The sequence below is a fragment of the Anser brachyrhynchus genome (assembly GCF_964034855.1).
Source record: "Anser brachyrhynchus genome assembly, chromosome: 4".
Taxonomy (NCBI): Eukaryota; Metazoa; Chordata; class Aves; order Anseriformes; family Anatidae; genus Anser; species Anser brachyrhynchus.
This window is the reverse complement of record NC_137698.1, coordinates 54,317,623-54,339,831: the sequence shown is the minus strand read 5'-3', so window position 1 is coordinate 54,339,831 and position 22,209 is coordinate 54,317,623. Positions and strand designations below refer to the sequence as shown.

The 22,209-nt window shown below is 42.0% G+C and overlaps 1 protein-coding gene across 1 annotated transcript in view; it reads left to right on the top strand.

The window, feature by feature from the left end:
- The window catches only part of LIMCH1 (LIM and calponin homology domains 1), a 175,596-nt gene that overhangs the window by 108,791 nt on the left and 44,596 nt on the right, over positions 1–22,209 (top strand). Inside the window, exons 6-13 of the mRNA XM_080589355.1 lie at positions 2,370–2,480; positions 6,945–7,140; positions 11,533–11,782; positions 12,452–12,718; positions 17,386–17,676; positions 18,937–19,191; positions 20,493–20,825; positions 21,534–21,857. Coding sequence (XP_080445481.1) covers positions 2,370–2,480; positions 6,945–7,140; positions 11,533–11,782; positions 12,452–12,718; positions 17,386–17,676; positions 18,937–19,191; positions 20,493–20,825; positions 21,534–21,857 — 2,027 coding nt within the window. The remainder of the gene's footprint in view (positions 1–2,369; positions 2,481–6,944; positions 7,141–11,532; positions 11,783–12,451; positions 12,719–17,385; positions 17,677–18,936; positions 19,192–20,492; positions 20,826–21,533; positions 21,858–22,209) is intronic.

Here is a 22,209-nt window from a genome sequence, read left to right as displayed (position 1 = left end):
ATTTTATATTTGGCTTACATCCCTATAAACTGCTAGGAAATGCCAAGACCTTTTCCTAATAACTTCGCAAGCCAGTAATCATGACTGCAGGTTAAAAAAAAAAGGAAAAGAAAAGAAAAACTATTTCGTTCAGTCTTTCCCACCATCATTAAAGTAATATCTTTTGCATCTGACACGCAACGTTGTAGGGGAAGAGTTCAGCTTTCAGCATTTTAGCACCCTTCTGGGCGCTGGCTATGTGTATTTGTATAGACGTATTGTTGCAAAGGTAAGGTTTCAAAAGTGTTCTCCGCAGTGTGTTTGCAGGCAATGTATACTTTCCAGGTGCACAATACTGCAATCTCGGCTTGCAGCCAATTGGAATTGCTTGCAAATGTGACATTATTTGGGGAAAAAAAAAAAAAGCCATGGATAAAGAAAGGCAGAAGATAGAAAGTGACCAAATGCTAGCAGAAGTAAATAAAAATACCACAACCTTCTTCAAAGAACTGAATGGCTAAATGAATTGGACAGCTTCCTCGTTGCTACGAGTGCTAGATTCACAAGTGTTTCCACTTAACTCGAGAACATGTACTGTAAGGGATTTTTACATAAATTTGTTGTTCTTTGTTGAGTAGTGATGGGTGAAGGAAAATTGTTCAGATACTTATTTTTTTCAAGACAAAAAAATGACTATTGACAAAACCACCTTGTTTTCCTCAGCACGGTAGTATCAATTTGGATATAATTTTAAAAATGAGGAAAAAAATTTTTGAACTGTATTAAAAACTGTATTCAATTATTTTAATGGCATGTATATCATTTATATTACACGCCACGGTTGTGTTTTTAAACAGACAATCTGCATGCCACACGCAGTATTTTCTGGCAGGGCCTCAGCTGGGGTGCCGTGTGTGACTTTGGATATCACACTGGTAGGAAGGAGAGAGATGGTAGAGAAAGTTGGTTGAGAAAAGATTATCAGGAGTCTAGTATATGTGACTGAGGAGGAAGTACTGAAGGACTTTGGGTGCACGTTTTAGGGAAAGGCCTGGCAGAGATGCCTGTCCCCACCACCCCCATGGGTTTTCTTGTAGCCCTATTTCTTTAATTCGTTTTATAGTATACACTACATGGGCCTGTCCCATCAGTACATAAAATAATGTACTTCTGTTTATTTAACTTTATAAGATGATTAATGGCAGCTATTAAAGGCAATTATCATTTATTATTGTTTGCACATCTTTTCCACATCAAAATATTTCCTGCTTGTTCTGCAGTTAAATACTTTGCTATGTCACGGAATGGGCAGAAGTAATGAGCACTACATGAGAAAATGCCCTAAGTTCTGAGGTGGTGCTTCGATATTTTTAACCGGTGCAAAGCACAGAATTGAACTTCATTTGGTGATCAGTTTCCGGTCCAAATTGCTGCTGCACAGGTACCTTTAAAGGTATTGCAGCCAGATAAGTGGAGACACATGGATCTAGAGAAGGACTGTTTGCTTTCCTTGTGTGACCTCAATATCGGTGCTTTTGGAGGTGTTGGATGTGACCATCCTGAGCATCTTAATTTCTCCTTCCCTAAAACAACTGCAGACCCAGCTAGGTCAGATCAGATTTCTTTGCTACCTAAAGGAGTGAGAGGGTATATAAACATTTGCAAGTGCAATTCCTGGCTTTTCTTCTGTGCTACTTTTGAATTGACTTTGGAATTACGGATAGACATCGTCAGAACTTGAATGCAACCACTAACTCTTTCCAGTTGAGTGTAATGGAAACAATCTGATGCTCGTGGCTTTTGATTAATCTTGGGCTGAGCATTTTTTTAAGCTAACAGATCGCTGGGAATAAAGCGATCCTGCAAAGTTCCTGTATCAATTGATAAACTATATTAAGGTGATTAAAAATGGAACTACCTTTTCTTTCCTTGAAATAGGCAGAAACACATTTCAGACATTGTATTTATTCCATTAGTCAGCACTGTTTTAATTAATGACCACTAGTACTCTTTAGTTGTGTTTTTTTGTTGTTGTTATTTTATTTACAAATAGGTATACTTACAAGTGTCTTCTGGTCTATTTCAAATTTCTTGCCTAGTGTTTCTATTCAGATTTAATTCTGGTGTTTGCTTTCCAGGCAGACATGACAGTTCCATTTTTTATAAAAGTAATACCAGGAATGTAATGTGTTAAGTTACATGATTAAATTTTCATAGTTGCCTGATGTATTTATGCTTAGCCATTGACAGACACTGCACTTTCAATGGAGGTTTATAACAAAGTCTTGTGCTGCTGTGTGGTTTAGAATAAACGAGGAATGCTTAAGGGAAGTAAATTAAGCTAAGTAACTGTGAGGATGGCTTCAATTAATTCTTATTAACTTCTGCAGGTATTAGTCACCATTTATTGGCTAGGGAAAGCGGCAAACAGCTGCACGTCATATAGCGGATCAACCCTGAACCTGAAGGAGTTTGAAGGTTTGCTGGCACAAATGAGAAAGGTATTGTTTTGTTATGTTTTGGGACTGGGAATTTAGTTGAAACTGTTACTCCCATGAATAACCTGTTCAGTGCTAAATATGAGAGATGGTGGGCGGGAGTACAAATTACTTAGCAAACCCCTGCCTCCTTCGAAAATGTGTCTGACTCTACCATGCCATAAACATGACTTTTTTTGGCAGCTAGGTTGGTGGTGATATTAATGATGCAGCACTTGATGTGAAGCAGGGCTTTAGAATTGTCATGTGTCTCTGTCGTCTTCATTTCCTTAGTTTTTGGTTTGAATTATTTTCATTTATGACACACAGTTTCAAGCTAGAGGAGCTAAGAGTCGAAAGTAAGCTGACAGGACTTACGGGAGCAGATTTCTTTAAACCATTCATTCTTATGGGCAGCTCTTTTTTTTTTTTTTTTTTTTTTTTGAGTTGCAACATAAAGCATGAAACCAAAGTATCTAAATAAAGCTGAAGGGTAGAAGGAAGAGATGATATTTCACAAAGGGCACGGCGGTTTCTGAAGAGCCGAACTCTGTTGGAAAGGAAAAGTTGCCATTGCTGTAGAGTGGTTTGGGGATTTGTGGTTGAGTGCTGGAGCGTGGTTGCAGCCCGGGACACTTAACCTCAGTAGTGGTTAGTGTTGGTATCCGAACATGCATTACTGGGGGTGACAGCAGCAAGGAGCGGGCACGTAAGAAGATGGAAGCACCCAGTATTGTGTATATTGGACATACAGCTCATGAAATGACATGAGATATGGTCTGCAGTTCCCAAACAGCTTCATGCCTGCCACTCCTTCCCCATCTCAGGTACCTGCCGAGTCGCCACGGGCGGTAGGTTTGGGGACAAAACCTCTTTGCACATTACTCTCCTCAAGCTGTGTGTTGCTACGTCTGTACCAGCTGCAGCTCTTCAGTCGGGGGTCTCAGAGGGCCAGCAATGAGCTGCCACTAGACAGGAAGAAATATTTGGCTGACTGATAGCAGTTCCTACATCCTAGTGTGACAAGAGAACCCTAATTAGATTGATAAAATCACTGTTCGTGAGCCCAGTTTCGGTGGAAAAAACAAACGGAAATGGGGAGAGAAGGGAACTTCCCGCTTCTCTGTAGAGATTTTTGTTCTTCATTTGACAAGGCCTGCACTAATCACTCAGGACTTTGCCACGTGAGTGATATGACTAAGACTAAGCAATAAAGAAATTAAGTTAATACTTGAGTTGTTTCCAAATAGAAAATGCAAGAGGAGCAGTCCCCCCTCCAAAGTCTGTAATCTGAAAGGTGAAACAAAGGTGGACAGCAGAGCTAAGGCAGAAAAATAGCCAAAGTGCAGTTTTTTATACTGTTAGTGCGACACAGCATCATAGTTTTTTTAATGTATAATCTCACAGCATCAGGCTCCTTTTTCTCCAGGTCATATCTACGCACCTAACTAACCATTAGAGTCTTTTGGAGGTCTCCTTGAGCCCTTTTGTGGGACGAAGAAGGCTGGCCCCAGAAGGCAGGGTTCTCCGCGGAGCTGACAGCGGAGCGCCTGGCCGGGCAGAGCCGAGCGCTGCAGGTTGAAGACAAAAGCAAGAGTCTGGGGCTTGATTTGTTGCAGATGTTGGAACGGGGAGTGGAGTAGAGATCCCATAAAAGCTGGAAGCTATATACTCCTTTAATGTAAAAACAGAGCTCTTTGCAGTCCTGAAGTCTGCTCAGGTGGTGCTGATAGGAGGGCCACTGGCGACTCATTTTGAGCTCACCTCTCTACTCCATACCCCTGTGGTATTCCACTTTGGCTCTTGTGGCCTTCTCTGTTACTGAATTTGAAGAGGATTTGGTCATAAAATAGAACATGTTAATCATGCTGTGTAATGCTCTGATGTTCTTTATAGCTGAGCTTGAGTGATGAAAAGACACTTTATCACATTCTCTACTGGCGTTTTTTTCCACAGAATTTAATAATTAAATCCACCATAAATTCAGCCTGTTTTAGTTCTTCTGCTATAAATCCTCCCAGCCCTTCTTTTTTAATAAGGAAATCAAAAGACAGCTCAGATGTAAGTTGTTTTGGCTTCATCTTTTTCTACTTCTCATACTGAAAGAGCTATTCATTTCTAATTTTATTCCTGCTACTCTGTTTTTAATTTTATTAACTATTTGGATACACGTTCCTCTTTACTTTTAAACTGGAAGTTCCCAACGACAAAACATCCATGGCTTTTTGATTATATTTAACGGGGGGAAGTTCCTGCGGAACTGCATCTTACATTTGGCAGTCCCACTTTTGCTACCACATAGCGACGTGCCGTGTTTTGAGTTAGGTAATATGAAAGGCTGGTTGCGCGCTATCGGGCCTGCAGATAGCCACTTTCTTTTTCCCACTGATAACGTTTGGGAGATGACGTTTGTGCAGAGCAGGACAAGCACCCGTCTGTGAGGCGGTGTTTGGCGGGGAGGGTGGTTTGCCAAGGGGAAGGCTGTAAAGCGCGTGTTTGCAGAAGTCTAGGACACCATCCTGGTGCCTGCCTCCTAATTCCTGGTGAGCTGCACGCAGAATTAACATAAACAGGCCTTTGAAAGGAGGGTCTGCAGAGCTCATTAGTTCACAATTGGACTGTTTTCAAACTCTGGAAGATAGCAAACACAGGATGGGGCTTTTTCTTGCCCGAGTTTAAGTCCTGTAGCCGCTGAGCGTTTCTGTGTCACTCACATACGGTAATTTAGGAAAATGGAAGTGTGCCTGAGGATCGAGAATAGCTGGTTGGTACGAAGAGATGAGGGGATTTAGGGAATTTGGATTTTGAAAGGATTTGGGATCGTGTCACAAACAGGGCTTTGATAGGATTTTTAGTTTTTTTCTTGGATCTGTGTAACTCATGCAGATTTCAAGGAGACAGAGCTTTGTTCCCTGGCATTTCTGTCAGTATTCAGCTCATGCACTAAGCAGGAATGGGGAGGGAAATGGTGTAGGACTCAACTACTACTTTGATAGATACATTTTCTGTTTAGAAATACTTTCACTTCAGTTTGCAGCGAGGTTGCTCACTGACGTTACCACGGTTCAGCGTGGCCTTAGGGAACCTTTACTGCTGTCCTTAACGCGGTGTTTTGGCAGCGTAACAGTGCGTGGCGCTAATTAAGCCTTCTTCCCGAGAAGTTTGCAGGACGTTGGGTCTGACGTCTCCGTCTCGCTTCGAGCCTCCCTGCCTTCCACCGTGGAGGCTTTTGTGTGCTGCCGCAGCGCTCTCCTCCCGCAGTCGCTTCTCCAGCAAATGTGCTTTGTTACGGAGGTGGCCTGCCAGGGCACACGGGGATGTTCGGGACGGACCTCGTCATTGGCAGCACGGTCACGGGTAAAACCTCAGCCATCAGGGACAGAGGGAGCTGAGCTGAACGTAGCCATTGTGCTCCGGCTAGTGGTAACCAGGGGGTGCTTCTTAATTAGGAATTAATATTCAAGTGCTGCTGGAAGGAGAGGGGAAAAAAACACATTCCAGTCTCTTCGGGTCGCAAAATGTCAGTCTGATAATGGCACCCACATTTCTGACTTTACTTACTGTCGGGGGAGAAAAAAAACAGGTTTATCTTTGAATGAAAGTAGTTATTTTTGTTTTTCTCCGCCTGTGCTATTGTAATTAATGTTAAGACACTCTCTAAAACAAGGGATTTATTATAATGCAAGGGTGAGGATGGCTTCTATTGACCTTTCCCTCTGCTGGAGTTTCAGTGTTTTAGTATGTGCTGCTTGCACTGGAAAGAATTTATAATCACAGGGCTGTCAAAGACAACCATTGTTCTCACTGCTCTGAACATGTGGGTCAGCTACAAGTGCTTTCATATCCCCCAGAGCCAGGAGCTGGCAAAGAGTAAAGAGCACAACTGAATTCTTCTGAGGCATCAGGAAAAGCGTTTTGCATATTTTTCATTGCTGATTGCTTCAGAAAGACATCCCTCTTTCATAACAGGAATTTCTCTTCAAGGTAGAGGGAGGCTGGGGCACACTGCTTCATTATTTTGCCGAGCTGAAGCAGCAACAACAAATGCTGTCTGCTGGTGTCCCAGCCAGATACAATAGATAGGCAAGGGGCGGGGGGAATCCTTCGGAAGGCAGCAGACTTAAACCTGATGCAGGCATGATGTTAAAATGCTAGTGCTTTTGTCGGTGCTATGGACTGTGGACGACAAGTCAAGTTTCAGGTTTCTCTCGGTTTTGATCACTTTATTAACTCGATTGTTGCAACTTTTTCTCAGTTCATCGTGCTAATCTAATAGCATGCCTCGCTCTTGATCAGCATAAAACGGGGTTTTATTGCAAGCTTGCACTTTCGTTTTGAAGGGGAGAAGGGGCAGAAAGCAAGGAGATCTTTTTGGGGGGAAGAGATTCTTAGCACTTCGCAAGACGCTTTGTTACCTGATGTGTAATGAATCTCATTGGTATGTCAGTGGCTTCTTTATGAAGAGCTACCTGCTGTACTCCCATGTAGGAAACAGAGGATATCGAGAGTCCAAAGCGCAGCATTCGTGACAGCGGTTATATAGACTGCTGGGACTCCGAGCGCAGCGATTCCCTCTCCCCACCGCGCCACGGCAGAGATGATTCCTTCGACAGCCTGGACTCCTTTGGCTCCCGCTCGCAGCAGACACCGTCTCCAGATGTAGTGCTCAGAGGAAGCAGTGATGGTAAGTGCTGGTCACAGTGAGGCACACGCGTTGCTGGAGCAAATGTGCCATTCGGAAGCTGGACGCAGCCTCTGAATCACTCTAATCCAGCGGGAGAGCTGCTCTGTGAATGCTGATTTGTGCTCCCTGAGGTTTAGATGACTTTGCCAACAGCTTACTTGAAATCTGTCTCAGTTAGGATAGCGTAGCATTGGAAAATGAGTTACATCATTGCAGTGTAATTTTATGATTGGGATAGTGCTTTTCTGGGTTACGGTGTAAGAGGATGTTGTGCAGACTCATTTTAACTTTTGAACTAGGCTGGAGCAAGAAATAAAAGCGTAGGAAGAGGGGAAATACTGAAGTGAACAAAATGCTGCCTAGATAAACCCTAGCCAGATAAATGACATGGAAATATCTGATACTTGTCAGAGTTTTCAAGTCTGATATAAAACATGTCACCAAGTACCATGTTTGTTTTCGTGGTATTTAGAAAATTGGGCAACTGAATAGCTCCCAGATTCAGAGCCGTGTCCATCTTTGTACACCTTTGAGTCAGGACACGCAGTTCTTGGCTTACAGAAGGGGATCTGCTTCTCTGCTTTTCTTGTCTTTCTTTCACAGGCTTTCTGAGGCTTGTAAACACAGCATGCTGCGTGAGGAAGGATTTGCCAGGGGGCAGGTGTAGAGCACGCACTTAGGTTACCTGTCTTGAGCAGGATTCCAGGTCAGAACAAAAGGACGCTTGATTCAGGCTCCGTCTGCTTGGTTACATTCACGATGCATGAATGAGTCAGTTGAACTTCATCATGAAGTTATATTCCACACATGAATCACTTCTCCTTAGTAATGTTATTTATTTAATAAAAAAGGAAGGGCAGAAAGACTTTTTGGTAGGAACCAGATGTTCGTACCGCTTTTGGCAGCATGAAGGAAACTGGTGCTAATCATAACCGGACGCCTGAGAGATTTCCTGAGGTGATGGGGAACTCCTTAAAACTGGAAAGCTGGCAGGGAGAGCTGGTATCACAGATGAATTATAAAGGAGCTGCGGGTAGAGTAGAGTTAACCTCTGCTGTGCTGCTGCCTGGCTGTTTAGAGTGGCTTGTCTTACTGGGACTGATGCTGGTCGACCATCCAGAACCACGTGCTGGGACTGATTCCTTGGAACAGCCCCATGCCCCCTAAGACATTGATCTGAAGACAGTCTCCGTGTTACAAAGCATGTTTCTGCCTTTTCAAGTGAGACAAAAGTCTGGCATTGGCAAATAGGCGTATCTCACCTGTCCTAATCAAGATGTGTTGCTCTGTCCTGGCTGCTTGAAGAAGCGTCCAAGGTCCCTGGCTGTTTGCTGGGCAGTCAGTTACACCAGTCCTGTAGCTGCTTCCCATCAGCTTCTGCTGTATTAGCAGATTTTAGTAAGGTTTTGTGGTTGCTTGTTTGCCACAGCTAAGACATACTATCTTGTCACATTCTTGAGTCCATGACAAACACAAAATAAGATGCAAGCATAGAAAGCTTGTTCTTAAAAATTGGTTTTTAACCATATCCAGACTGGGGGTGCACGCAGATGTAGTTTGCACATGTATGACTTGTCTTGCAAATCCTTTCTAATACGTGCCATTTTTCCTGCTTTCTGCTGCCTTAACTTCACAGCTGACTCCTCCAAGAGTTGCAGCTGAGGTGTAGCTTGGCTCACCTCTTCTCTGCCTGACCTATTTCTGTGGCCCCAAGAGGCTGGGGTTTCACTCAGCTGCATGTGCTTGTTGATAGAAATACTATCTATGCAAAGCTGGATGGAGGAAAAGGTTTTGCTTGCTTTGCTTCTCTCTCAGCTCAGATAGGATCTTTAAAAACCCAAGAATAGGATACAGAATAAAATTATGATTCCTTGTACTCCTAGAAAAAAAAACATGGATGGAGGTCATGTAAGTGGTTGTAAAGTGACGACAAGTTCAGTTAGAAGCATTGAGTAATACCACCTTCACTAATGCCACCTGCAGTCCATATCTCTGTTCGGGGACTGCTGTGGTGTCCTACCTGGGCCCTGTCACTTGGCACAAAGCAAACGAAAGCGGTGATAGAGCAGAACAGTGCATTTAAAGCGGTAGAACTGCAGTCTGACCTGCACAGAGCCACTAATGAATGTATTTGGGAATGCATAAATCCTTCGCTTGGCTGGCAGTTGCGCGTGGTGCCTTTTATGAACTCGTGTAGGCCCCCTGACACACTGTTGTGTGCAAGTCTGTAGTATATAACTGCTTGTTAAGGGTTGTGGAAACTGGCTGTTTCTTCTTCTACTTGGAAATGCAGAAGAACAAAATTAATGTTATAAACGTAGAACACAGCTGCATCTTCCATTCAGTGCTCTGGCTTCAAGTGATTCAAGTGATTTTTCTTTTTCAAATTTGAGCTGAAAATAATTTTATGAGTAAAATATGAATAATTAAATAAGCTGTTTTTCTTTGAAGTACTCAGCTTGGATGTGCTTGTAGGCACATAAGTAATGAGGGAGAGGAATCTGCTTTAGTTCTGCTGCTGCTGTGGTTCTCTGCTCCAGCATTTCTGTCTGCTTGTTCAAGACTAGTTTTCTTGCAGTACAAAAATAAACACCAGAACAAAGTCAAGAGCAAATAGGATAGGAAATAACATGAAGGGATCTTTTCACTTTCTGTTAAGCTGGCCCTGCTTAGTTTAATGGTGTTACAGCTCTTCAAACCTCTGCTGTCCTCAGACACTTGTGATTTTTTGGTCGCATCTTCACTTTCTGTTAGGTACAGACTGAGGTTACCAACCACATTGTTAGTTTTCATATGCTCTTAACCAAAATTGTCCAAGCAAAATCTTACCGGCAAAAAGTACATTGTGAATTTTGTCTAACTCCTTTCCATTGTGTCTTGTCTTGTCTTACTGTTCCCTTTCCCTCTTCATCTCTCTCCGTGCAAACATTGAATCATGCAATCTGCTTCAAAAGCTCTTTGCAAAAAAACATTCCTAGCATATTTAGACCTCTTTTCCTCCCCCCTACTTTGAATTATACAAAGCTACTTGTGATTTTTTATGACTTCATTGTTTTCAGTTTTTCATGAGGTAGCTCAGTGAATTAGCTAGTAATTTATTAGCAGAGTGAATTAGCAAGAGGACACAACCTGGGTGGCTTCCCCCTCGCCCCAGGGAGGGAGAACAGCTATTGCATATGCAAGCGTTGCAAAGAGGCCAACCGCCAGAGAGACAACACTCCAAAGCTGGGAGAAGTTTTGAGTGCTGATCGAAGAATTGGTTGAGTATTTCACTCATCAAACCAGGGCCTGTGATGATGGGAGAGAACTATTTATATGGCTTCTTTGTGAATTACTTAAAAAGGCTCATGATGGTGCAGGGAATCTAGTGAATGTCTGTGAAGTGTATTCCCAAATGGCTGTGAGGGCAGTTCCACTGCAAATGCCCTTTCATGTATTTATCCCACCATTTGGGAGTCTTATTTTCAACTGTATATGCAAGCTGGAATAGTCTTTGCTAAGCTTTTGTGAACACGATTTTTAAATGGGTTGCAGATATCAGGAGGCTTAGTTCATTTGTACAAAATAAAGTAGCTGCTCAGCTCTGTTCATCTCCCATCTTATTCTCTGCAACTCTTGATTTTCCTCTCTCACCTGATTTCTTTCTCAACAACGATGCTTCAGTCTTTTCAGTACTGATCTAACCCATAAATGCTGCAGATTGCCCCTTTCCACCTGAGGATGAAGTTTCCTTGTCTGTTTTGCACTGAACTGGAGACTGACTGACCAGGCAGCTGGCGAGACTGGAGACAGACCGTCTGAGTCTTATGGTTTATAGCAGCTGATGCTATATAGGAATATATATTCCTAGATTTTGACCAAGCTGGTGCTGTGTGCATTCGAAGTACAGTTAATATGTGTCTGCAGAAACATCCAGATTCATGCTGTTCTGACAAAAATGCAGTATAAAGCCCTTTTTTTCTTGAGCTTGTGATACGGAAGTGTAAGTCTAGGTTCAGGAGTGTGAACCAGGTCAAACATACCCATACAAATGACTAGGAGTCAGTTAGTCAAGTAAGTGTCTCTCTCTGACTGTCCTATGTGAGTGACAAATCTGGCTTAATCTGACCCTGAGTTTGTCAGAATATCCTGCATCATGACCTGTGGCTGAAGATGAGTTTGTCAGGGGTACAAAATAAGGGTTGATAGAAAAACTGTTTACTGTCTGTGTAGATACTGCAGTCACTACCTTCAGTCTCTGATTTTTAAATATAAATACAGGTAAAAATGAATTCATTTCTTGGTACTCACATTCTTTTTTTTTTTTTTCTTTGGTGGTGTCTCCTCTTATTTATAATTTAAAAAAACCTGGATGGAAATGAAAAGAAGGGCTTTTTTCTCCTTCCTCACTAGGGAGAGGAAGTGACTCAGAAACTGACCTGCCACACAGAAAGATGCCAGATGTGAAAAAAGATGATATGTTGGCAAGGCGGACCTCACACGGTGAACCTAAATCAGCTGTGCCTTTTAACCAGTACCTCCCGAACAAGAGTAATCAGACTTTCTATGTACCTGCTCCCCTTCGGAAAAAGAAAGCTGAGCGAGAAGAGTATCGGAAGAGCTGGAGCACCGCGACTTCACCACTAGGAGACAGACCTTTCAGGTAAGACTGGCCTGTCTAACTTCTCCCTTCCTCACTGACCATGCTTTAAACAGCTGATTATTGTTCTTTTCTGAAGATGTATGGAGCGCCTTCTGCTGTCATAAATCTCTTGCTGAGATGGTACTGATCAATTGTAGCAATTACTGAAGATGGTAGAAAAGCAATGAGGAACTCATTGTCTTGATGTCATTACTGTTTACCGTACAATGCATTGTCCTGCTTGTGTTTGACAAGATGTTGGTTACTGTAACCACCACGGTGGTTGACTCAACCCAAGGCTGGACAACAATGCTCTGGATGACCTCTCTCAGTTCTCAAGACAATTACTCACTGACAAATGATAGTTATAAGCAACAATTTGTTGTATTTAATCAAAATAGGTAATGTTTTTCCTGCTTTTTTAATTAATTTATATATATGTTGTATCCTATACGTTAGTATGGTTTATATAACTGTGGCTATATATGTTTCTGGGTGCTGGTTTTGTCAACTGATACTTCACCTCTGATGTGGCCTCAGAGCAACTTCCATTAAAGAGCATAATTATCCTCCTGCGCCATCCATCGGAATATCCTTTGACGTCTTGATATCAACAAAATTTGCTTATAATAAATAAGTGTCTGTGTATCAGGCACAACATACATTAAACTACCTTGTATAATTCAATAGCAAACCTGAAACCATAGAAGAAGAACAGAATGAAACGTCAGGACTGTGTGAAAAGGAGAAAATGGGCTCCGTGGCTCCTGAGGAAAGCCCTATTAAAAATCAAGTAGGTTTCAGTCAAAGAGAAGGAAACTCCACAGACCAGTCTCCTTCGTGTAGTGCAAAAGAAACATCAGCACCCGAGGGGAAAGATGCAGAAGAGATCAGAAAGTTACGAAGACTGGAACAAGCTGGCATTAAGGTCATGTCAGCAGCCCAGCGCTATGGCAGGTTAGCCCAACTGTGTGAGAAATTGTGCACGCTTCATATTTTTAGGATTGGCTGAAGCGTGGGCTTCCTCAATCCACTGTGATTTCACTTCTAACAAAAATCCAGCCTGCTAAGCACTCACAATGGCTAGCCTTTTAGTGAAGGTCTTGGTATGAAAAGGCTTGTGAAGTGGCAGTTGTGCATTGGAGAGCTGTATGATGCTAACTGCATTTGTGTTGAGCAGTTGTATTGTGTTACAGCATACAACAAACTCCAAGGAAACTACTACACAAACTCACAAACTACGTGTCACTTCCCACTTAATGCTTTCTTGCATTTTAATAAAAACTACAGAGAAATGCGTATTAAAAATGCCTTCTTAAGGCAAAAGTTTCAGATACGTACTTGTTGGCGATGGGATGTTTTAGTTTACTGACTCAGTTTTTATGTGGTTAATGTTTTTAGCTGTGTTAATAAATGATGCATTTATTTTTAAAGGCAGGAACTATAAAAGTATAAAGTGCTTGTTAACACATGTACCAGTTAAAACGTGGAGGCATAGTTCAGCAATCACCATTTGACTGACTTTGGCGTGGAGTATCAGTAGTTATTCACTTATTACCTGTGTTACTTATTTTTGGATGTGGTTCAGTTTGGTTATTTCCTGTTCTTTAACTAAAGAGCTGACTGTTGCATAGGCTCACTGCCATGCCTTTCCGTGATCAGATATCAAGTCCTCATGAAAAATCTCTTTCTGTGCGGATGGCCCGCAAAGCAGATTTTTAACCACCATGCCTGCAGACTAGGCTCTTAGAAATGATCAAAATGATTTGGCTAAAGGGTAAGTGTCCAAATGTCCTTCCATCTAAAACGTTTTCCTTTGGATTATTGAGGAAAATACCACATTTCTATTCTGACTGAGGCAACTTCTTGAGATGTGAATTTGGTAAATCATGGGGTGAAATCTTGACAGTGGGTAGTTTAGTGGATGCTGGTGTACAGTCTGGGCTTTGGAGTGTAGTAGTAGCTGAAAGTACAGCTCTTATGTTATACAGCTTGCTTATACATAAATTAAGCTGGTCTACAGCCATGTGCACATATATCATGTGCAAATAAGTCACTCTTTGTACACTGCCATATGTCCTTTTCCTAGGTCACTCAGAAGCTGTCAAGAACCAGTGTTTGCATAAGAAGGACTGTCAGTCAGAAATGAGTCCTTCAGGTTCAGCTAGTGTGCTAATTGATGAGGAATCCATAAACCAGTAGGATACAAGCATAATCATGTTCTGAGTCCAAGGCTGGTATTGGTGATACGTAGTAATAGCTTGTGTTTGGCAGTGCAGCAAACAACAAATGGCACTGCCTGCATTTGCATTTGGAAGATGCTCACCATATTAGCCAAGAGCCCCTTTTCCAACCCTATGTTTGATCCACTTGCTTGTTCTTCAGGAATGAAGCACATCTGGGCAAGTGTTTGGGTCTTTGGCACGAGATTGGGTCTCCTCTTTCCTTGGACAGTCTGTTGTCCGGACAGGGCTGAAGGAGAGAAGGAGCAGATACAACCTGCCATGGTTCCTCCTTGCTCTCAGCAGACGTAACTCCTGGAATCTGGCAGCTGGAGGAAGGAGGAGCTGCTGGTTTTCTGCGCAAGCTGAGGTTCAAAGAGCTGAGCTTTGTATCCCAAGCTTCACTGTAGTGTAGTAGCAGCCTGCTCCTGGGGATCATAGGAAGACACAGCAGAAAATGTACTGGGGACACAGGCCTGTAAGGAAAGTGGTGTGTTTGTGGAAGTGGAAGAATAGCAAGTGAGGAAAGGGAAGAATTCAGTGTTGATGCTTCAGGATACAGCAGAGCATTTGATCATCTTTCTTAATGTCTCATTCTCATTCCTTGTACTTTGAACCTCTCAATTTTCTCTTTTTTCCTTGAAATCAAATTTAAATTTCTGTGCACTAATGGCACTGAACAATCCTCAGCCTGTCTTGGTTCTTTTTTTTCTTTTTCCTTTTGCCCCTCTTCGAACATTTTTCTACAATGTCAGCCTGTCTCCTTTCACCTGAGGTTCTCAGTTGTTTTCCACTCGCTCTGAGTTGTTTACAGGCATTTTCCTCTCGACGTTTTGACCTCTGGATGACACCCACTGTGACTTTGAGTTCTACAAGGCATCTAATTGTTCCTAAAGCTGAAACTCAGTGGGGACATTTCTGGGTCTGGCACAGGAAGGATTTGAACTTGTATGCAAATGCATTTTTTGTTTGGAATCTAAGTACTTATCTCCATTGCTGTAGCATGTTCTCGGAAAGGACTCCACTGAACTAGATGCTGTACAACTGCATGCCAAAAATCATTCACCCTTCCCAAAGGATTATATTGTCTCTTTATAGCACGGTGTTTTATTGACATGTGGTCCTTCATGCTTGCTTGTTGTGTGCATCTGTCTCTTATTTACACTATTGTATTCGAAAGATATGGATCAGATTCGTAGAGACTCCCTAAAAAGAGGAGAAGGATTATGTCTGTTCTAACAGATGACGGAGAGAGGGAGGGTAAGAGAAATGTGAGCAAACCAAGAATTCTTGGCACGTTCTTTGTGAAAGGGATGTGGACTCTTATCTTGATGGTGCAGAAGCATGCAAAACCCTCTCATTGTTCTGAAATGCAACAGAAGGATCCACAAGCCTGTACGAGACCCTGTTTCATGGAGCACAAACACCCAGGGTCTGACACTCTGGAAGGCAGCACCTACTGTAGCAGCATGGATGCGTGTGGTGTTTCTGCAAAGGCTGGAGCTGGGTGTGCAGGAACGATTGGCAAATACACATTGCAAGCTTCACGTCTATGCTCTTTGCTATCTTTATGGTAAACTGACCTTAAAAGGCACTTCTGAAACTGTCGCACACTGAATTCAGGAGACCCCAAAATATCACAGCTGATCTCTGACTTCAGTAAAAACAAAACGTAAATGAATGGAAAATATTCTTAACCTAGAAACAATTGTGGAAGCCTAGTTACATACTAAAAGCCCTAAGTTCTCCAGTTATTCATTACAGTGACTCATAGTTGTTCTTTTAAATATTTTAAGTCCCTATTTTTTTGTAGCTGAAAACACCCATCTCAGAAATAGTACGTTTGATGCTCAATAGCATTGATAGACATGAGACTCGAAGAATTCATTAGTTTTTACTGAATAATCACTTGATTATACATAATTCTTAGAAACTGAAAGTATAAAACAATACCCCCAACCTTACCAGACAAAAAATATTCATCTTATGGATCTTCATTTAAGAAGTAAATATGAACATGATTTAATGGAGTACTGCGTGATTTTATACGTGTTCTTAATGGCCAGAGTTCTGAAAATTATTTCCAAATTATTAGTTTTCAGAAAAGAGTAATGGTACCTGTAGTGAAGTCTGGTTAAAAATTAATCAAGTTAATCATATTCCCTGGCTTATTTGGCAGAACAGTTCCCAGTGCATATGACTTCTAGGTATCTGTTCTCTTTTGCCTAAACCTTCAGGAAGAGTTCAGCTGCTTTAGATCAGTATATTTTCTCTAAAGCTTGTTTAGCAATACTTTGAAAGGGCAGCTGAAGCCATGAAATAAGTGGTGTGTACAGGGAGTGTGTAGGACTTTATAATGTTTAGAAACGCAGTTAATTATAGCTGTAGTGTTTTCTAAAGTAGAAAAGAGACTTGACACAGCCCCTGAGTGGTTTAGATTTTCTTTCTTAATATCAGTTTGTTTAATCTGATGTGATACCTTTTTATTCCTTTGTATAGCAAGGTGTGCTGTAAGAAGGAGGAAAAGTGAGATATTTGCAGCCTACAAAAGTACTACACGGAACATTCTAATATTCAATATCCAACTTTCAAAATATAATTGAATACAATTTAGTTTTCAAACGTGAGGTTGTCCTAGCTCTTGCCATCTGTCTCTTCAGTTTAGCTAAGAATATTGACTGATGCAAGTTAAAATAAGCTTATTCTTTCTGGGCACCAGCTGTCAAGGGTCTTTATCATTGTAATCTTCAGTGGCAACGAGGTTGTGTTGGTGTTGCTGTCGTTTGTGACCAAGGCAGATGGCACTGTGTGCCAGCACGCTACTATCTCTAGCAGACTCAACACCCTATTGTATGTCAGCATCAGCACAGAGGGCTTATTCAGGGGGAAAGAATCAAGCACGAATGTTCATGAAAAAGAAAAAAAAGTTAAGAATATTAGGGCATGCAGCCTCAGTGATTACTCAGGTATTAAAAAAAAAAAGAAAGAAAGAAAAAAAGAGCCATTAAGATGAAAATGTGCCAGATATTATCTGGTATTTCAGGATTCAGCGTTGGCCAGGGATCAGGTATTTGCATCAAATCTTTCTTTCTTTGAAGTGTTCAAGAAGCTTAACACTGCCATTTACAGTACTACATTCACATAGTATGGTAAACAAGTTCTTTTTCTTCTAGCTGTCACTAAAATAAGTAAAGATCTAACGTTACTGATTTCTGTATGAAGTCCTTGCAGATTTGTTACCTGTATATGATTTTTTTTTTAACAAGTCTTTGCCAAATCTAACAATAGCCTGGAATGTATTTCATTATCTGTGCTTGTTTTATGACCTGGAGGTGTGTGTTGCCGCTCCACTCTCCCTCCCCTCGTGCATCAAGAGCTCTCTTTACTTTTGCTCTGTATCAGTAAAACACAAGCATGTGAAGACAATGGAAGCACCCCAGACATCATCCTGCGCAAGGAGAACCCCTTCATGACACGTTATCAAAGGAAGGATTCCGGTTCGGAAGATGAAGCAGCGAGTAGACTTCCCGATTTAGAAAAGGATGACTTTGCCACCCGGAGAGCCAGAATGAATCAGCCCAAACACATAGTTCCATTTAACTCCTTTATAATTGGACCCTACACAAATAAAGATAAAGGTAAACTGGAAGACAATAAAAAGCCATTGCAGGTGGAAAAGCAGGAACATGCAAGGTGTGCATTCATGGTCTTTCTTTTTCTATTATAATGCTTAATTTCATGTTGCTTTGTAAGGCTAAAGCTGTCTGGAGTACAAAAAAAAATTCAGGGTAAAGTAATGCAAATGCTTTATCATAAAGTGAACAAAAAAGAGATACAGATTACCTACTGTAAGTTTGTGTTAGAGTATCAGGACCATGAGCTTAAATTGACTGCGTGTAAAATAACAACAACCAGACAATTTCTTTGTCCAAGTTGAGGCAGCTCATGAGTGTGAGTAGTGGACAATAAACTTTAAAGATATGTTTGCACATCAGTTCCCTCTTTTGCTGAACATTTTAGAAGCATGCTTTTGGATGCAATTTTTTCATCTAATACCCTTTTAATACTCCGCATAAATCATGGACTCAGATCTAAGTCATTAGTTAATGCACTGCATACCCGTGCCTGCTATACTGCACTGAATTGTCACACACAAACCTATTGTTTCTTGCATAGTATTGTTTTTAGAAATGGAGCATGGCTTACAACATTTTGGACTAAAAAATCTTTCTTCAACTCAGTGATACAGACCTTTAGGAAATTGCTGAATATAGGTATCTGCTAGGTATGCACCATTTTCAGGAAACAGTTTTTTAAATTTATTTGTGCAAAGAGAAGTGATCCTAGGTAAAACCCCTATATACACATTACAGGGGATCCTGAATGTAATTGCTGATACATTCAGAAATGTTCTTTGAATATCTAGTAGCTCTTTTCAGTAATGCATAACTTGCCTTTTGGTTGCTGGTAATTTGATTACATTAACATTTTGTAATGAGTTGTTTGGCACAGCATCTGAAGAACACATAACCAGATTTTAATATTCTAATGCTATTGACATGACTCTAAGATCAAAGAAACTCTGTAGTATGTTTGTGAGCAAAACTTGAATTCACTTCACTAATATTATGGAAATGAGATATTTGTAACTATTTAAGGGAAGGCTTATTGCAGAAATGCTTGATACAGGAATAACTCCAAGGTTTTTGTTGCTCGAGGTAGGAACAGAAGTCTTGAAATGAAGTGGTCTCAATAGTGCATGAGCGGGATAGTGTTAGGTAGAATCACTTGATGATCAACTTCTCATGTTTACTTCCTAAAATAAATGTAAAATAATCTTCTTATAAATTCAGTTTTATCTTCCTGTGCTCTGAACCTCTTCTAATGACACTGATTTATCATTGCTCCCTCAAAATATCTTCTCTTGCTGAAATGGAATGTGTGTTAAATTAGAGGAAGCCAGGTGCACGTAGCAGCAGCAAGGCAACTAGTGATGCACAAAGAGAATACACCTCTGAAAACTGAGAAGAATAAGTCAGAGGAGGAAGAAGAAGTGAAAGTGCCTGATACTGAGAGAGACGATTTGGCTAAACGGAAATCTCAGAGTGTCCTTCCTCAGCTTCAAGAAGATACGGTTTTTGTGAATGCGTCTATAACAAAAGCAGATTTGGAGACCTGGAAAAGATTGAAACTGTCAGGGGAGCCCAGGTATGGTGTCATCCTGTGCTTCCTGTGGACAGGATTGGCACCCTAAGAAGCGTGTTTATTTTGTCACAATCCATTTGTGTGTGCTTGTGTTTTTAACCTTGCAGAATGCCTTGATGACAGCAAGTCTTTACCTACCTAGATTTTCAGGAGGAGTCCAAAAATCTATGTAGGGATGCTGTCTATCGGGAAATGGAAGTGTGTCCATTATGAAGAAAAATCCAGTTTCGTAGTAGCTCTGCCTTTGGATGCTTTTGCTGTCATCCCAGGAAGGTTCCTTTTGTCTTGTGGATCAGTCTGCTGTGAAGCTGCTGGAGGTTGACCAGCAGAAAGGTCCATGTAGTGCTGCTAACCGAGCTATCTGCAGGACTTGGGGCATTATACCCTGAGGGCTTTAACTGAGGATCAGCATCTCTTTGCATTAACGTGCCTGTACTGCTTTTGAGACCTGAGCTAATATATCTGCATGGTATTTTACTGTGCTGAGTAAATATACCAGTGCAATCTGTCACTAAAGCAGAAGTTGCAGGAGCCTTGTTGTATGGCATAGAGATGCTTGTGTTGTAAACTAACTCTCCACAAAGGGAGCTGGTATAAAGCCGTTATTCTAGGCTATTTCCCTGTGGAGATGGACTCTAATGAATGCAGGTGATTTGTGACTCCAATAGGAAAGGGTAACAACTCCTGGCTTTCCTGTTTAGGCGCATGCCATTTTCCAATTAGAGGTCGCCATCTGTTCAGGTGCTCTCCTAACAATGTGGTCACTGTGTGGAATTTCAGCTCTAATACAAACCACCGAGAATCAATCACTCTCTCGTCTCAAAAATATTATTAGTTTCCCCATTACTTTGGAGGTGAATTATTAAAGGCAACCTTCAAATCAAGATTCAGTGCCCTTTTTGCAGGATAAGTGAGTTGCCCTTCCTGGTGCTCTCGTGCCACTGGCACCCCCACATGACGGGTGGGGTGTACTGGTGCTGCACAGTCCCATGTAGCGCACGGCCTGGGTCTGCATCAGGGAACTATGGCTTTTTTTAGGGTAAAGTATTAATTCTGGAAATATTTTTATGCTATGGTCCTTCCCCTAAGGAAGGACTTTCATAGATGTTTTCCCAGCAGGTAAACAGTATCTTTGGTCCTTGGTATCTTTGGATTTTATTTGTCAGGCCACAGTGTGCCTCACCTCTCTGTACCTGTGTCCTTGAATTTTAAAATAAAACCCCTTTAAAAACTTAGGAGCATTTAATTTGCTTTATTCTGGGGTCTCATTTGGGGGGGACTCTTTTATTCCTCATTCTGACTAGTGAAGAAGATCTCAAATGTCCCAGTGACACTCCTCCACCAGCTGAAGTCACAGTGAAAGCAGCAGCCTGCGACGATTTTGCTGTCCGCAAAGCCAGAGCAAACAAAAAGGCTGGTAGCCCCAAGCAGAAGTTCGTGCATTTTGGGCCGGTAACTGAGATCGATCAACAGAAATGGGACAGGCTCAGCATTGGCAGGGCTTCCCGCAGGGGTGAAGCAGAAGAGGAAAGCCGCAAAGACAGCGTGGGGATTCCCTCTGGTGTTGAAAGCTCTCCTTCAGCCACTGCTGGCAGGCTCCGTTTCGATGAAGCATCTAAGGCACAGAACGAGCCCAGGTATTGGTGTGGCGTAGGAAGCACTGCTCAGCTGGAAGCAAGCCCTGGTCTTGCAAGAGGCTGCTCTGCATGGGGGTGGACTGTGGCACATACCCAAGAGCTGTTGACACGCACGGCCTTGTTCAGAAGTCATCTGACGCTTCCACAGTCCCTTAATGTGTTTAGGCTTGTGCAAAACAACGCTGTGCATATGTTTTCTGACAGCTTACCTCAACGTTTCTGGCTATCAGTGAAACCACTGGTATCTCAGAACCCGAGCTATCTTTAAAGCCCTCTGCTGCTTGAACTCCCGCAGCTTTTCTCCGCCTGCTTTCAATACGTTAGGGATTTGGCGTTCAGCTTTCTGGCCTTAGTGGTGTTCAAAACATGCTTTCTTCAGTCCTAATGGATTTACTTGCTTTTTGAAGATGTAATGCTGAGACCGAGGTGTGTTGGTGTTCTGTGTTTCTGGTGTTTATCTGGAAGAGAATTGCAGCTCGGGGAAGTTAACATATTAGTAGAGCTTACGTTTATTTGGCTTTTCTTTAATTGCTTAGTCTGTGGCTGTAGCGAGAGTTTTTAATGAGTGCATTTAGCAAGCAATTCATTCAGTTAAGTTTGTGTGTTTATAAAACATTTGCAAACTGAGTTGAAGGACTTAGCTCTTATGCCTCATTTGACCTGGGAACGTTTTGTCTGTCTCACCCCTCCTCACCACCTCTTTGCCAGTGAGGTAGCAAAGTCAGGTACAGATGAATGTTGCAGGAGAACGCTATCACCCATCCCTGCCACTGCCATCGGCTCTGAGAAGCAAACCCTGTGCAGTTCAAACAAACTGCAAGAAAGCACCGAGGAAGAACGCGATGAGCATTTGCCAGACATTGAGAGAGATGATATGTTGGTTAGAAGGATGGGGACTTTCCAGAGGCGTACCACGAGCCCCGTTCATATGCATTGCCCTCCCCTGCCAGTAACTCCTCATCTGCTGCGGCAACGGCAAGGGGAGGCAGTAGCTCGTGAGAAGGATTTGAAGACTCCACGGGAAGCAGAAAGGTCAGAGAACAGAAGCAGCAGATCCCTCTGAGCTTCATGCCTGGTTTGTGTGTGGTGTGAGCTGAGATCAGTCAGCAATGTTATTCCATTCTTCACGCAGCCTTTAAAGATGTGTTCTACTCATTCATCATGGCATGTGCTCTGTTTTATGAAATTACTTACAAGAATGTATCCTATGAACATAAAACAGTCTGTTTTCTTTCATAATATTTAAGTACTTCAATTGTTAATTGCCGTTCAGCATGAAAACAGTCTTTCATCTTTTGGGGGGATTTCTTTTGCAGTCTCCAGACTGTTATGCCAGCTTCTAAGCGAACGATTCCTTGCATATATTTTTATGCAATCCCCAACT